At 38.4% G+C, this 13,815-nt stretch overlaps 1 protein-coding gene across 1 annotated transcript in view; it reads left to right on the top strand.

Annotated features, from left to right (window-relative positions):
* The window catches only part of LOC306866343 (laminin subunit beta-1-like), a 37,919-nt gene extending 24,406 nt beyond the window's left edge, over positions 1-13,513 (top strand). The window contains exons 22-33 of the mRNA XM_079411482.1: positions 76-293; positions 387-483; positions 5,313-5,682; positions 5,780-5,964; positions 6,053-6,294; positions 9,560-9,766; positions 9,949-10,093; positions 10,172-10,379; positions 11,581-11,722; positions 11,848-12,024; positions 12,113-12,272; positions 12,410-13,513. Coding sequence (XP_079267608.1) covers positions 76-293; positions 387-483; positions 5,313-5,682; positions 5,780-5,964; positions 6,053-6,294; positions 9,560-9,766; positions 9,949-10,093; positions 10,172-10,379; positions 11,581-11,722; positions 11,848-12,024; positions 12,113-12,272; positions 12,410-12,549 — 2,291 coding nt within the window. The 3' untranslated portion in view covers positions 12,550-13,513. The remainder of the gene's footprint in view (positions 1-75; positions 294-386; positions 484-5,312; positions 5,683-5,779; positions 5,965-6,052; positions 6,295-9,559; positions 9,767-9,948; positions 10,094-10,171; positions 10,380-11,580; positions 11,723-11,847; positions 12,025-12,112; positions 12,273-12,409) is intronic.
* Positions 13,514-13,815: the final 302 nt, after the last annotated feature.

The following is a 13,815-nucleotide window of genomic DNA, read 5'->3' as shown; positions in this document are numbered from 1 at the left end:
AAAAAAAAAATCATTTTAATCATCATTTGACTCCTGGCCGCTGAGTTTCTAATGTTGTGTCCTGGTCTTTCTCAGAGTGTGTGTGTAATCATATGGGCACTGTTGAGGAGACGTGCCCCTCTCCGGGTAACTGCAACTGTGACTTGAACAGCGGTCAGTGTCAGTGTCTTCCTAACGTGGTGGGCCTGCACTGCGATCAGTGCGCACCGGACACCTGGAATATGGCCAGCGGGAAAGGCTGCGAGGCCTGCGACTGCGACCTCAACCATTCCTTCAGCTCATCCTGCAATGAGGTCAGACCGCCTTCACACAAATATGTCATGTTTGGGATCGTAATAAAGTGCACATGGATTAATCTGTTTTTTTTTTTCTTCTCTGTGCTGTAGATTATGGGCCAGTGCTCTTGTAAACCTGGGTTTGGTGGCAGAACCTGCCGAGAGTGTAGAGAGCTGTTCTGGGGAAACCCTGAGGTCAAATGCCACGGTGAGTTCAGAAAAACTGAAAAATATCAGTGCAATAAATGACCCAATCAATTATGATAATAATTTGCAATGCATTTAACTTTAATAATGTGATGTATTTCTAAGGGAACCAGAATATCCTTTAGGAAATAATTTATTACAGTGCATTATTTTGTTAATTTTATTTTAACAAGTTGGCTGTGATATTTGTTTTAATATTAATTATATTATATTTAATTTATATTATATTATACACAGACTACCATTTCAGAAGTTTGGGGTCAGTAAGATTTTTTTTTTTAAGAAATTACTACTTTTATTCTGCAAGGATGCTTAAAACTGATCAAAAGTAAAGACATTTTTACGTTATAAAAGATTCTATTTCTATTCTATTTCAGTTATTTTAAATTGTAATCATATTTCACAATATTACAGTTTTTACTGTATTTTTGATCAAATAAATGCAGCCTTGGTGAACAGAGAGACTTCTTTTGAAAAAAACATGAAAAATACCTAATTCAGACCCCAAACATATATACTGTATATGTATGTATGTGTATATATATATAAAATGATTTTTATATTATAGTATTATTATATAACTACCTATGTAGTCTTGGTTATGACAGTAGTCCGAAAACTATTATTTTGTATTCTGAAAAATTCACACCAATAAAACATGCACAATAAGACCAGGGAAATATAATTATTTAAATTTTATTTTAAAAAGTAAATCTTGAATTTAAATGATCACTGCTGAACATTGAATAAACTTATATAACGCAACTAAGCTCATTTTGCTGACACAGCAGATTTGTTCTGCCAGTAACCCAAACCATAAAATCTGTAGACAACCCAGTTTTGAAGGAATGTCTAGCAGAATGGAGAAGTCCTCGGCCCACTCTCTGATTCGCCCCAGATGTGCACGACCATGACGAGCTCATGGGGGGATCTGTCGAAGCCCCGCAATACCCTCTCTACTCCCACAATGCACCTTTGTATTCGTGGGCTTCCCCTTATGGGGCTATTAGTGTCTGCTGCAGTGCTTCTCCTCAGAAAAGAGGCTTTGTCCTCTCTCTGACTGTATTTGCGGCTGTGCAGACCATATCTTTGGAAATCTATTTGAACTTGATGAAGAATTTTCTGGTGCTTTTGAGGTCCTGAATACAAGTAAAATGCAGATTCTGATGGTATTGAGCTTCGACTATATACTGATCTCCTTCAAGATCATTGTGACGCATTGTTTTGTTAGACATTCGCTACAATCTCATCCCAATTAACAGCTCATTGTCAAGAGTGATGCATGTAAAATATGACCCACCATCAGCATTTCTGTCACTTAACAGAGAATTCCAGTGAGTAACATTTCAGTCTCTTCAATCTTGAATTTATATTATTTATATCTTGAATATAATTTTTTTAAGCCTAAAAGTTCATTAAAAGTTAATGCTCTATTAGCCAAACAGTAAAATAAAATCCTTAAATTCTAAAAGCCCTTGTGAAAGGAATGATAGCCAGACATAGTTGATTTCAAGAGGTGACGTTTCCTCCCATGAATTTTTACAATAACCTTATCTGCATGGTGATGAAAAACAGATGGGAAGGATACATATATTCAGGAGTGCACATAAGTTTTTCGGTCTAGTTCTCATGAGAGCACCTAGAGTTTTGGTTTGGTGCTGACACTGCACATAGTGTGACCCGTTAAATATAACTAAAAAAATTAAATAATTAATAATAGTGAAAAATAATGTAACTGTGCTTTATTTAATTAGGTTATTAAAAAATAAAGCAAAATAAACAACATAATAAATAAAATGTGATAACATTATATTATTTTAAAAATGAGAAAAAATATTATTTTATAGTACATTTAAAAATACAATGCTAATATTTACATTTTATTTTTATTTTTGACTCTTTTCTTTATTTTTTTCAATGAATTTTCAATATTTTCAAACCTTAAACCAGAAAGCTTTTATTTTGGTGGGTTGCCGGCAAGTAAGTATATGCACTGCAGGTTTTAGCGCTGCCGACTGAAGTGCGTCAGTAAACGAAATATTACAGTTTCATGTTTTGCGCCAAAACCGGCAGCGCGTAGCTTAGAGTTACGCTTTCTGTTTGAATGGAAATCTTATACAGTATTACAGTTAGTCAATCAAAAACAGTGCTTGTGCATTAACAGCCGTCAAACATGTCGGTGCACAAATCAGCAGTTTGAACTTAATTAACCTGAGCATTTTTTATTTTGGTCACGCATGCACACCTGTGCACCACTTACATGCACCCCTGCATATATTCCTGTATCAGACAACCATGTAAAACATATTTGTAAATGAAAACCTACTGACAGTTGGATTCGAAGTTACTGCAGATCTTTAGTTGGTTTGAGACTAAATGTATTGATAGAAATTGGATGCTGCGGCAGCTGCCCTCATGGCTGGTTACTGTTTACACAGATCTAGCAAATATATCACCAACCCAGAAGTTGGTGCTTTTTTAAAGGCATAATTTCCAAGAGCTTGTTAACACCGTCATGAATGTTTAACAGCAGTAAAATGGACTTTATTGCAGAAGTACCTCTCGAGTGGTTTAGTCTGGGAGACAGTGGTTCTCCTTCTCAGTTGGCATGTGATATGTTTTACATCCCCATGCCTTAGCCATATACGTCTATGTAAACGATTGCTGAGTGCACAAATGCACCGCATTGCATTCGATCTTGTTTAATTTAGGCCTGCTTTTCAAAAGGTTCATGTAATTCTCAAGCCTGCTTTTAAACAATAAAATGCAGATGTGTTCCTAGGGCAGTAAAAGCCTATGCTAGAATTTTTGTCAGTTGCTACTAAATACTTCCCATCACCAACACAAAAGCTCCTACGCCTGTGACTGTCTCGAGGGGTCACATTCACTTCATTGTCCCAACAAGAAACACCCCCGGTGCCGCCTGAGGCCCCCTGGATAATAGCAGGGATTAACCTCAGAGATAATTCCCTATTTCTAGTACCTTGTATGCATTAGCGGCCTTAGGTGAAGGAGTCTTTTCCAGTGGAATGTGTGTTTAATCACATCACACTGGAATGTGTTTTAAGTAAACAAACCGTCCCAGACACGTATTGTATGTGTCACACGTATTGCCCTGAATTCTCCTCAGGGGTCACAAAACTGCTGGTCTCTGGTTACCTATTTACCCGCCAAATTTACACTATAATGTTGACACAGAAGCGCTTCTAATCTGGCATTTATGTGTCTTTACACAGACTGCATAATGCTGCTCAAAGGTAGCATGAATGCATTTACACTGCAATTTCAACTGTATACTTTGATACGAGGGGATGAGGTGGGTCAGAGCAGGCATAAAATCTGGCTTTTATACAGCATTATGTCTTTACAGAGAATTTTAAGCAGGCACAGAGCAGCCTTAACATGCAAGCTGTGTAAAGATGCCTTAAGATAATTTGTTTTGGCCAAATTTTTAAGCATCCTTCATGGAGAAGACTCCATGATGTGAGTTTTGTCTGATTTTGTATTTATGAATTGAATGAATACCACCACATCAGAATTATGAATGGGAAACCTTGCGAGTGCAAAATTTGTTTCAATAATATGTTTTCAAAAATAGTTCATTTAAATGCACCTGAAGTCGTAATTTCCAACTCATAAATTCTAACTTTTCAGTAGGGCCTGAATGCACCATCAGAATGATTTGTGCCATGATTTGCCATGATCATGATGAATCATGGTCTTGATGAACGTTAACAAGGTCATTACAACTAGAATTTTCTGTGGATGAGTATGTTTGTTTTAAGGGCCTCATGTTAAGTCATTCCTAACGTGGTGTTCATTGTGGGGCAGTTATTGGCTTTTATTCACCAAACACTCGCAGTGCAGTGCAGCACTAAAGTGTGCAAACAATCTTTTCCTTCATCGTTCCACTCCCACCACCTCCCCCCGACTCCATTGCTAACTCTTTCAACTCCAGCCTAATAAGGTCACAGTAACTCAAAGTTTGCACTTGTTGACAGAAAATGCCACAGTCAATGAACTGCTGTCTTAAACATCTTAGTTCATTTCTTTTAGCCTTTCAAATTTTTTTTTCTAAAATCGGTCTCTTTCTGTAGAAATGTGGCCAAGCAGTCTACCGAACTAATTATAGGAAATATAATTACTGAATCACCATTTGCCAGTGCTTTTATGCAAAACACACCACATAATTATTGAATTCTTAGTTAAAAATGTTGTCATTTCAATGTTTAATTTTGTTTTTACTTGTATTATAAATGCAAAATTCTATAAATTTATAAATTCATCGTTAATGATAAATGATTAATTGAAAAAATTACTATTTTACCCAATATTTTTGTGTATTTTATGCTTAGAGTAGTAGACGTTTGTTAACTTACCAACATGCTTAACTTTAAACCAGCGTTATTTTAGTATTATTTCTATATTATTATAGATTTTAAAAAATTATTTGAATTAGCTTTTCTTTTATTTTTTGTCAGTTAATTTTAATTTAATTCAGTTTAATTTTAGTAATTTGGTTATGTGCTTTTGTTTTGTTTTTTTTCTTCTTTTTTTAATATTACCATTTAGGTTTAATGTATTTTTACGTTTTAGCGTCAATGCAATTTTATTTTTCATTTATTTCCAGTCTGTAATTTTAGTGCTTCAGGTGAAACTTATTTCAGTTAGTTGCCAAGTTTAAGGCTCTTTTAAAATATCTAATATGTATATTTTATTTCAGCTTCATTTCAGTCAACAGAAATATTTTTTATAGTTTTAATTAATGATAAGTCTGCATTAAAATTGAGTTCTCTGTACTTAAACCTCTGTGTTCCTGTATATTTTCAGCATGTGATTGTGACCCAAGAGGCATCGCGGAGCAGCAGTGCAACAAGGTCACAGGTCACTGCGTTTGCGTGGAAGGAGTTTCCGGGCCTCATTGTGACACGTGCGCTCGAGGCTACACGGGCGAGTTCCCACACTGCGAGCGCTGCCACCAGTGTTTCGCCGAATGGGATGTAATTGTGGGCGACCTCACCAACCAGACCCACAGACTGGTCCAGAAGGTTAATACCATTAAAGCCACCGGCATTACGGGACCCTACCAGGCCACCATCAATAACGTCGAAAGCAGTGCCAACTCGATCCGCAACATCCTGGCCCAGAATCCAGCCACTCAGCCTCTAACAGAGATCCAGGGACTTCTTGAACAAGCTACGTAAGTTAAAGCCTTTCTCAGCATGTGGAAGCAAGTGTAGATCCTTCTCATCAGGTCTCATGAGAATAATCTGTTTGAATATATCTTCTCTCTGAAGTGCCTTGATGGCTGAAATGAACACCAACCTTAACCTGACAGAGGAGACCTTGTCTGAGATCTCATCCGACAACAACAGCACAGACACCAAACTGAAGTCCCTCAAAGAAGAAGCTCAGAAACTGGAACAGACGGTGAAGGACCTTCAGGAGCAGGTGGAGTTTATGAAGAATTCAGACATTCGAGGTGAGTAACATCACTCAAGATCTTGTAAAGCCCTTTTCTTCAACAGACCCAGGCAATACATCAATGCAAAATGTTTTTCGGTCCACAGGGGCCAGAGCCAGCGTGAATCGATACTATGAGCAGTCCCAGATGGCGGAGATCCGTGCGAATGCCTCCACCATTGACCCAGACAACCTGGTCAATCAGTCTGCCACCCTGCGAACAGAAACAGAAGACTTGATGAACCAGACCAAAGAAGAGTTCATTCAAAGGCAGGATGAGTTTGCAAAGAAACTGGACAACATCGCTGGACAGCTGGAGACTCTGGACCTGTCTGAGCTTAGCGAGAAGGTAAAGCAGTCAACAGATAACATGGTCAAGAGCTTATGTAATCATTGACATACAGTAGTTTTAATTAGCAAAGTTTAGTTTTCAGAAACAAATCAATGTCACTTTCATGTTATATTGTTGTAAAAAATCATTGGAGATCCTTAGGTTTATGTTTCTTGTCACATAATATTCTAAACTTTCTATTACATGTCTCAAATTGTGCGGCTCGTTGAAGACAGGTGTACTGTTGCTGATTGATTATGTTTTTGCTTGACAGATGATAAAACAAGTGAAAACCTTAGTAATATCAAGAAACCAGAGTGCCATAGAGTCTTGGGGTGGGCCAGTAATCAGACTCCCAGAACACAAATAACTGCATAGCAGTGAGTTTGCAGCTACCTAGAACCATAAATATAAATACATAGATGCCTCATTAGTGGCTGTTTCTGTGGGCCGCTATATGTTAGCCGTCGGCCATATTGGAATGGTAAAGGGCGGTCTGTGAACACTCGAGAGCAAGTTGATTGTGCGTCTGCAACTGTAGTTATACACATATATGAATACACATGTAACTGGTTTCCAAAATTGGATTACAAAATTTCCGAAAAGTGTCCGAACATTTTCAAATTTTTCCAAAAGTTCAAAGATGGCAGATGAATGTGGAATCTACTTGTACATATCTATGCCTAAAACACCCTAGTGACCATTAGGGCTGCCCTTGACTAAGGGTTTTTGTGGTCGACTAGTAGTTGTTCATTTTATACATTAGTCGACTAATCACACATTTATCAGTAAACCATTTAAATCATTATAATGTCCCTTTAAATGCCTACATAGCCCAATAAGCGCTCAAGTACATGCATAAAGCTCACCACAGCGCACCGCAGAAGTAATGATTATGAATGCGTCGGGGAAAAACAGTAAGGAGACTGCATTAACATTTTAATAATTTGATAAACTAGTGCTTTCTTTGTTTTCGGCTTAAGAGATGAAGTCGGCGACACTGACTCGTCACCTCCGCAGTGGACATGCCTGTATGTTTCATACGGATTACATACATTTCATACGGAATATTTGTCTTCCATTTGTATTGGTTTCCGTTTTGTTGTTATTGTGAGTGCACACAAATAAACGTAGAGTCTTTACAGATTTGAAAGATGTATTACTCTTATCTGTATGACCAAAAATGTCAGAGTATTTTAAAAGCAATTGATGCACCGGCGCCTCCATCTGTCCTGCAGTGAGCTACTGTTCAGCTCCACAGACACATTTCTCTAGGTTAACATTAGATTGAGCAGCCATGTAATGTAATACTTATATATTTCAGATGAAAAGCCATATTTGAGGTCGTTGAGTGAGAGGATAGCGTTTGGATGTCCTGCCCGATGTACCGCATTACCATAGACTAGACATTAACGATCTGTTAGTCACAGACTGCGTGACTTCGCCTGTTTAGCTATTTATTTTTATTTTACGACTAATAAAATTTAGGTCGACCAAGCCTCTTCTGGTCGACTAACGATTAGTCGACTATTAGGGGGCAGCCCTAGTAACCATAGATATGTAAAGGTAGATGCCTCATTAGCGGCTGTTTCTGTTGGCCGCTATACATAAGCTATTCACCATATTGAACACTCGAGAGCATGTTGACTGTACGTCTGCAACCATAGTTATCCGCATGCAGAGCTGGGTAGTAACTGATTACATGTAATCTGGATTACGTAATAAGATTAAAAAAATTAAGTACTAGTAATTCGATTATATTACATTTTAAAATACTCTTTTCTGTCATCTGAACCTATTTCGCCTAATATATTAACTTGCAGTACCCGAGATTTTAAAATACATATTTTAGTAATTAAGTAGCACATTTGCATGTTCACAGTTTTCTGACATTGGTTAATGGTCCCATGACATGCAGGTAATCACATATATATATTTTTTTTCCCAAGATGGCAGACGCATTGACGTTTCTAGTGGTCGAATGTGGCATTTATCTATACATATGTGTCACGGGGCTGACGAGACGTGAGACGTGCGGATCCATTTGCAAAGCTTTATTATGAAACATGGTCAAGACAGGCAGGGTCGAATAACCAGCAAACAGGTATGTTGAGGGCAAGACAGAAGAGTGGTCAGTAAACAGGTGTGGTCGACGATCGGCGTACAATATCGAAACAGGGCAAGGCAGAGAGAATAATCCAAGAACTCGGGCAGGAATCAAAACACAGGAAAACTGACTAGAAAACAGGAAAACGCTTGGTATGCAGACTAGGCTAACAATACTCGGCCGTGAGCAATAGCAAGTCCCAGACTTAAATAGTGGGTGAGTGATTGTGAAATCAGGTGTGGGCGAGATAATGGTGAACAGCTGTGCGTGTCGTTAGTGCATTGAATTGTGGGAAATGGAGTCCAGTGTGTTGTGAGTGAAAAAGTCAATGTGGTGAACGGGTGACCTCTAGTGGTGGTTGACCGGGAGAGCATGGACCAGATTCGTGACACATATGTATGCTAACTGCACAGCAATGCCCTTCAAACCACCCAGAATACCTAACAAATGCATAGCAAAGCCTTTGCAATCACACACAGCTCTCCAGCATCATGGCAGTAGCTGTTTCCATCACCCTATTTTAATGCGCATTTTGAAGTAACTAGTAAAGGAAACGGCAAATTTCTAATAAAACTGCCTTAATTCGCAAAAAAGTTTTTACGCTCGCTTTAGGTGGTTTTTGACTTGTGTGAAACAAGGTTAATGTGAATAATGGGAGATGGAAATGCATTTTGTGAATGAATTCCTCCAAGCGCATCAAAAAAATTCACGTGACTTTGTGCTATGGGATGGCAAAAACGGACTAACCAGCGGACCGATCTCATTCCATAGCATCTAAAATGTTGTTATGGTCATTCTTTAATGCCTGAGCAAAGTCTGTCATCAAAGTATTTCTGTATAATTGCTGTCTTACATGACTGCATTCCCTAACAGCAGGGATCTACCTCTGAAAGCAATGACCGTATTTATTGGGTTACGTTTGCTCGCTCTGAGGCGCAAGTAATTGATTATATATGAAAATTATTATATTCAGTGGCTTCTCCTAGTTTTCTAAGCGATATTTAGTGCCAGTTTATCAGAAAGTTACGATTTTGTTCTCTTTGACTCATTGGATGGAAATGGTCCAAATTTTGCACACAAGTTAAATTAGCAACTTTGGATGGAAACCCAGCTAGTGAGTTTTGCATAAGTAAATGTAAAAGCCTAGTTTTAACTTTGTGATCTCTCTCCGGATAGACATGTGGCAGTCCAGCCGGCTCAGAGAACTGTGCCGACTCTCCCTGCGGAGGCCTGAGCTGTGTGGATGGGGAAGGAAACAGGAAGTGTGGAGGAGAGGGATGTGATGGCCTCACCACGCTGGCCCACAATGCCTGGCAGAAAGCCAAGGACTTTGACCTGGAGATTATCAGCGCTATGGAGGAAGTGGACAAGCTCTCCAAAATGGTGAGGTTTCTCAGCTGATACTGTATCTGCTGTTGATATGATAAAAGATTTTGCAATGCATTTTTGTAGAGATATGCTTCTGATTGGATCTTCTCACTGTAAAGCACTTGATAACTGCTGAATGCTTTTGTGTAGACATTGTAGGGTTTAAAGGATTTATTTTCTTTAATTTGTATGTTCAGGTGTCAGAGGCAAAGGTAAAAGCAGATGAAGCAAAGCTTAATGCTCAAGAAGTGCTGGCAAAAACCAATGAGACCAAAAAGCGTGTGGATGGAAGCAACGAGGAGCTACGCCAACTCATCAAACAGATCCGAGACTTCCTCACTCGTAAGAAACGCACACAGGTTTCCTTGAGGTAGGTTGCTTGGATGATCAAGTCCTTGAATTTTAACTCTGGTTCTACAGAAGATGGAGCGGACCTGGAAAGCATTGAGGCTGTGGCCAATGAAGTTCTGAAGATGCAGATGCCCACCACTCCAGCCCAGCTGCAGAACCTGACCGCAGAGATCAGGGAGCGCGTGGGCAGCTTGACAGAAGTGGAGGACATCCTCAACCAGAGTGCCGCTGACATACTGAGAGCAGAAAGCCTGCTGGAACAAGCCTACAAGACCAGGTCTGAGATCTACTCAGCCATTTACATCAATCCTAGAGAACAGTTTGACATAGTAGGCACTTGCCACGATTTTTGCAACCTCATTACCAAATGTGATTATTATTTCCATCAAATAAACATCAAAATTGGTATTTTGCATGCTAGATTAATTATTCTTTTAATTTTCTGCAATAGTCTATTTGATAGTTCATGCAAAAACATGGGATCTGTGCCTCTAATGCTTCAAAAATGTCATCAGACACTAAAGAAGTGATTCTAAACTTTTTTGACTCAAAGTCCCACCGTTGTCCAACATAATATTCAAGCCTCCCCTCCTCCATATTATATGTAAGATATTTTCAGTATTTCTACTGTAATTATAACAAAAGTGCAAGTTTTCAAACTTTTCCATTAACAAAAACTAGGAGTATTCACACGCTAATTAACCATAATAGTAAAAAAAACTAAAAAAAACTGTAGTTATTGAACAGGAAATAAGAAAAATAATTTCAGATTATATTATGATTTTATTTATTTATTCATTATTTATTTTAGAATTTAATTTATATTTGACATTATTATAATATATCAGTAATACAATTTTGCTGATTAGCAAAAAAAGGCCCAATATTACCTGATTTGATGAAACAAAGTTAAAAAAAATACCAATAAAAACTTTTTTTCCTCAAATTAGACGGATGTATCAGCCGTCATGTATTTATAAAATAAGTCAAATTAATGTCAAAGTCAGTTAAATGTCAAAATGTTAAAAATCAGGATTAGGCATGAAATAGTCTTCTGAATCATTCATACATGTGAAAAATTGACTGAGAATTGAACAAAAAGTAACCTGACTCAGAGGAAGATATGAATCATGTCTTTATAGCAATTTTTCTGGTGATTAAGGCATAATACAAGACTTCTTCGTCTTACAAAGAGTTGCCAAAAGCAAAACAATTTGTAGGAAAATGTGACGTAAAGCAAAACTATTTTTGGAATGAGCACCCCAAAATTAGCAAGAAACAAGCATTGGATTTAATTTTGATGCAGGGCGGTGTAATGTTGTGATTTTCATTCTCTTAAGTCATCTGGGGCCCTCTAGTGGGCCCCTGGTTGAGAACCACTCTAGCTAAAGTGTACCATATCTGTGGAATGTGGTAGCATTGCCACCTACTGGCCAGTTCATTGAACAACATGTTTATATATCCTCTGGTTTTCACAGGAAGGAGGCGACAGATGTGAAAGACACAGCTGAGATGGTGAAGGAGGCCTTGCAGCAGGCTGAGCGCGCCCAGAGTTCAGTAACGGAGGCACTGAAACAGGCCAGGGCTGACATCAAGGGAACGCAAGACTTGCTGGTCTCGGTAAATCTACATTACCAACCTTTTGTTCCAAGGGAACACTTTTAAGCTTGTTTTAGTCATTATCAAAATGGTGCAATTTGGAATTGATATTTGCAGCCACTTTATGTGACTCTTTTGTAAAAAAGGTGGAGTCTGAGACGTCGGACTCGGAGCTAAAACTAAGTAATGCCACCCGAAGGCTCCTGAAGTTGGAAAGCGATGTAGCTCTGCTCAAAGAAAAGGCTCTCAACACCTCCACCAGTGCCAACAGCACACAGAAAGACGCTGATAGCGTCAACGCACTGGCTGAGCAGCTCAAAAAGGTGCATGAATTACCTGGACATGATACGTCATCTTTGCTATTAAGTTTTTTTTGTTTGTAACCTCCTGTGCTGTGGACTGTTTATGCAGGATCTGGATTCCGAGCTGAAGGACAAGTACAGTAGTGTTGAGGAACTGATCACACAGAAGGCTGAAGGAGTTGCAGAGGCCAAGAAAAGAGCAGAGAAACTCCAACAGGAAGCCAAAAATCTGCTGCTACAAGCCAGCGACAAACTCCAGCTTCTGAAAAGTACGTCAATACTGCATCTCTAATTCCTGTGAAGCAAATATTACTGCATCAGCATTAGGAAAGAACTATCACACAACTGGTTCCAATTGAATTTTTAATGTTTTCACTTACAATTTCACTAAATTTGTGTTTTTCAGATCTTGAGAAGAACTATGATACAAATCAGAAGCTGCTGGAGGACAAGGCCAATGAGCTGGTGGATCTGGAGAAGGCTGTGAAAGAACTGCTTCAGGAGATCAGTCACAAAGTCACCGTCTACAGCACCTGTCTGTTTTAACGCTACTGCTGACTGCTTTAGGAAAATATATTAAATAACCGTCCATGTCAAATCCCTGAGAAGGTCTTGTGAGTTTTACCCATACGTTATGATCACTGTATGGAAGGGTGTTACACACTTATATGAACACAAGAGAATATAATTTGGATTTTAAAACAGCAGACCAAAGAGTGAATGTAAGATATGCCCAACATAACTAGGAGACTGCAATTACATTGACCTCATTGTTTCAATTTTAGATTAAAGTCAAAACAAAAAGTAAAATAATATAAATGTGATTTTTTTTTATTTTTATAATTTTTTAGTTACTGATATCTGATGCCAACTGGAAAACCATGAAAATTCAATCAGAATAAACTCAAGTTAGTAATACAGTGTGAAACTGTGTCGTTGTTACAGTGTGAATTTGTCTCATGTTAACAAAATACAATCTGAGGAAACCAATCAATCTGAGGTTTCATCTTATGAAACCTTAAACGATGGAAATAACAGTGGAGACTTGTGGAAGAATCACACTTTATTCAAAAATATGTTTGCATTGTTTATTTTCAATTGTTTGTTTATTGCTGTAATATGATACTGAATATGGTGCTGCGGTGGATCGGGATCACGGCTGTAGACCAGAGCTGGAGCTGTACTGAGACGATGAGGCTCTTAGGCTGATGATACATGGGGCAACTTTGGGCAATGTTGCTGTCAACGGGCAACCAGGTGAGACACAGGGCCCACGGCCGATCTAAAGTATCCAGATAGAAATTTGGATTCTCAATGGGAAAGTGCCCAAATATTGCCCAAAATATGTTGCCTTGTGTATCATCAGTTGCTCATTGTTGTCATTAAAATAACCAGATCATAAGAGTCATTTGCTTGTGAATCAGACACTAGTCGTGCTATAACGTTATTTGTCAACATTACGTTAGTTATGCTAAACTAACTTCATATAAAGATTAAAAAAACTTCTTATAAGGATGCATTTTCTTGCCATTACTTCAGCCTTTTATCTCAGTACATTCAAATTAGACTGCTTTCACAACACATGTTAAATATGTTTTTTTTTTGGCATGTTACTGTATTGCAATAAGTATTGGTGGTTATAAACAGGCCTTTTAACAGAGGCACCTCAAAGAAGCAAATAGTGAGAGAAACCCAAGGCAGTATTACAGTACCTTAAACCCCCAGTGAGCAAGCCAAAGGCGACAGTGGCAAGGCAAAACTCCCTACAAAATTAAATGCTGGAAGAAACCTTGGGAGGAACCAAGACTCAGT

This window comes from Barbus barbus (assembly GCF_936440315.1).
Source record: "Barbus barbus genome assembly, chromosome: 48".
NCBI lineage: Eukaryota > Metazoa > Chordata > Actinopteri > Cypriniformes > Cyprinidae > Barbus > Barbus barbus.
The sequence above is the reverse complement of the archived record's forward strand: the minus strand, read 5'-3'. Positions and strand labels throughout refer to the sequence as shown.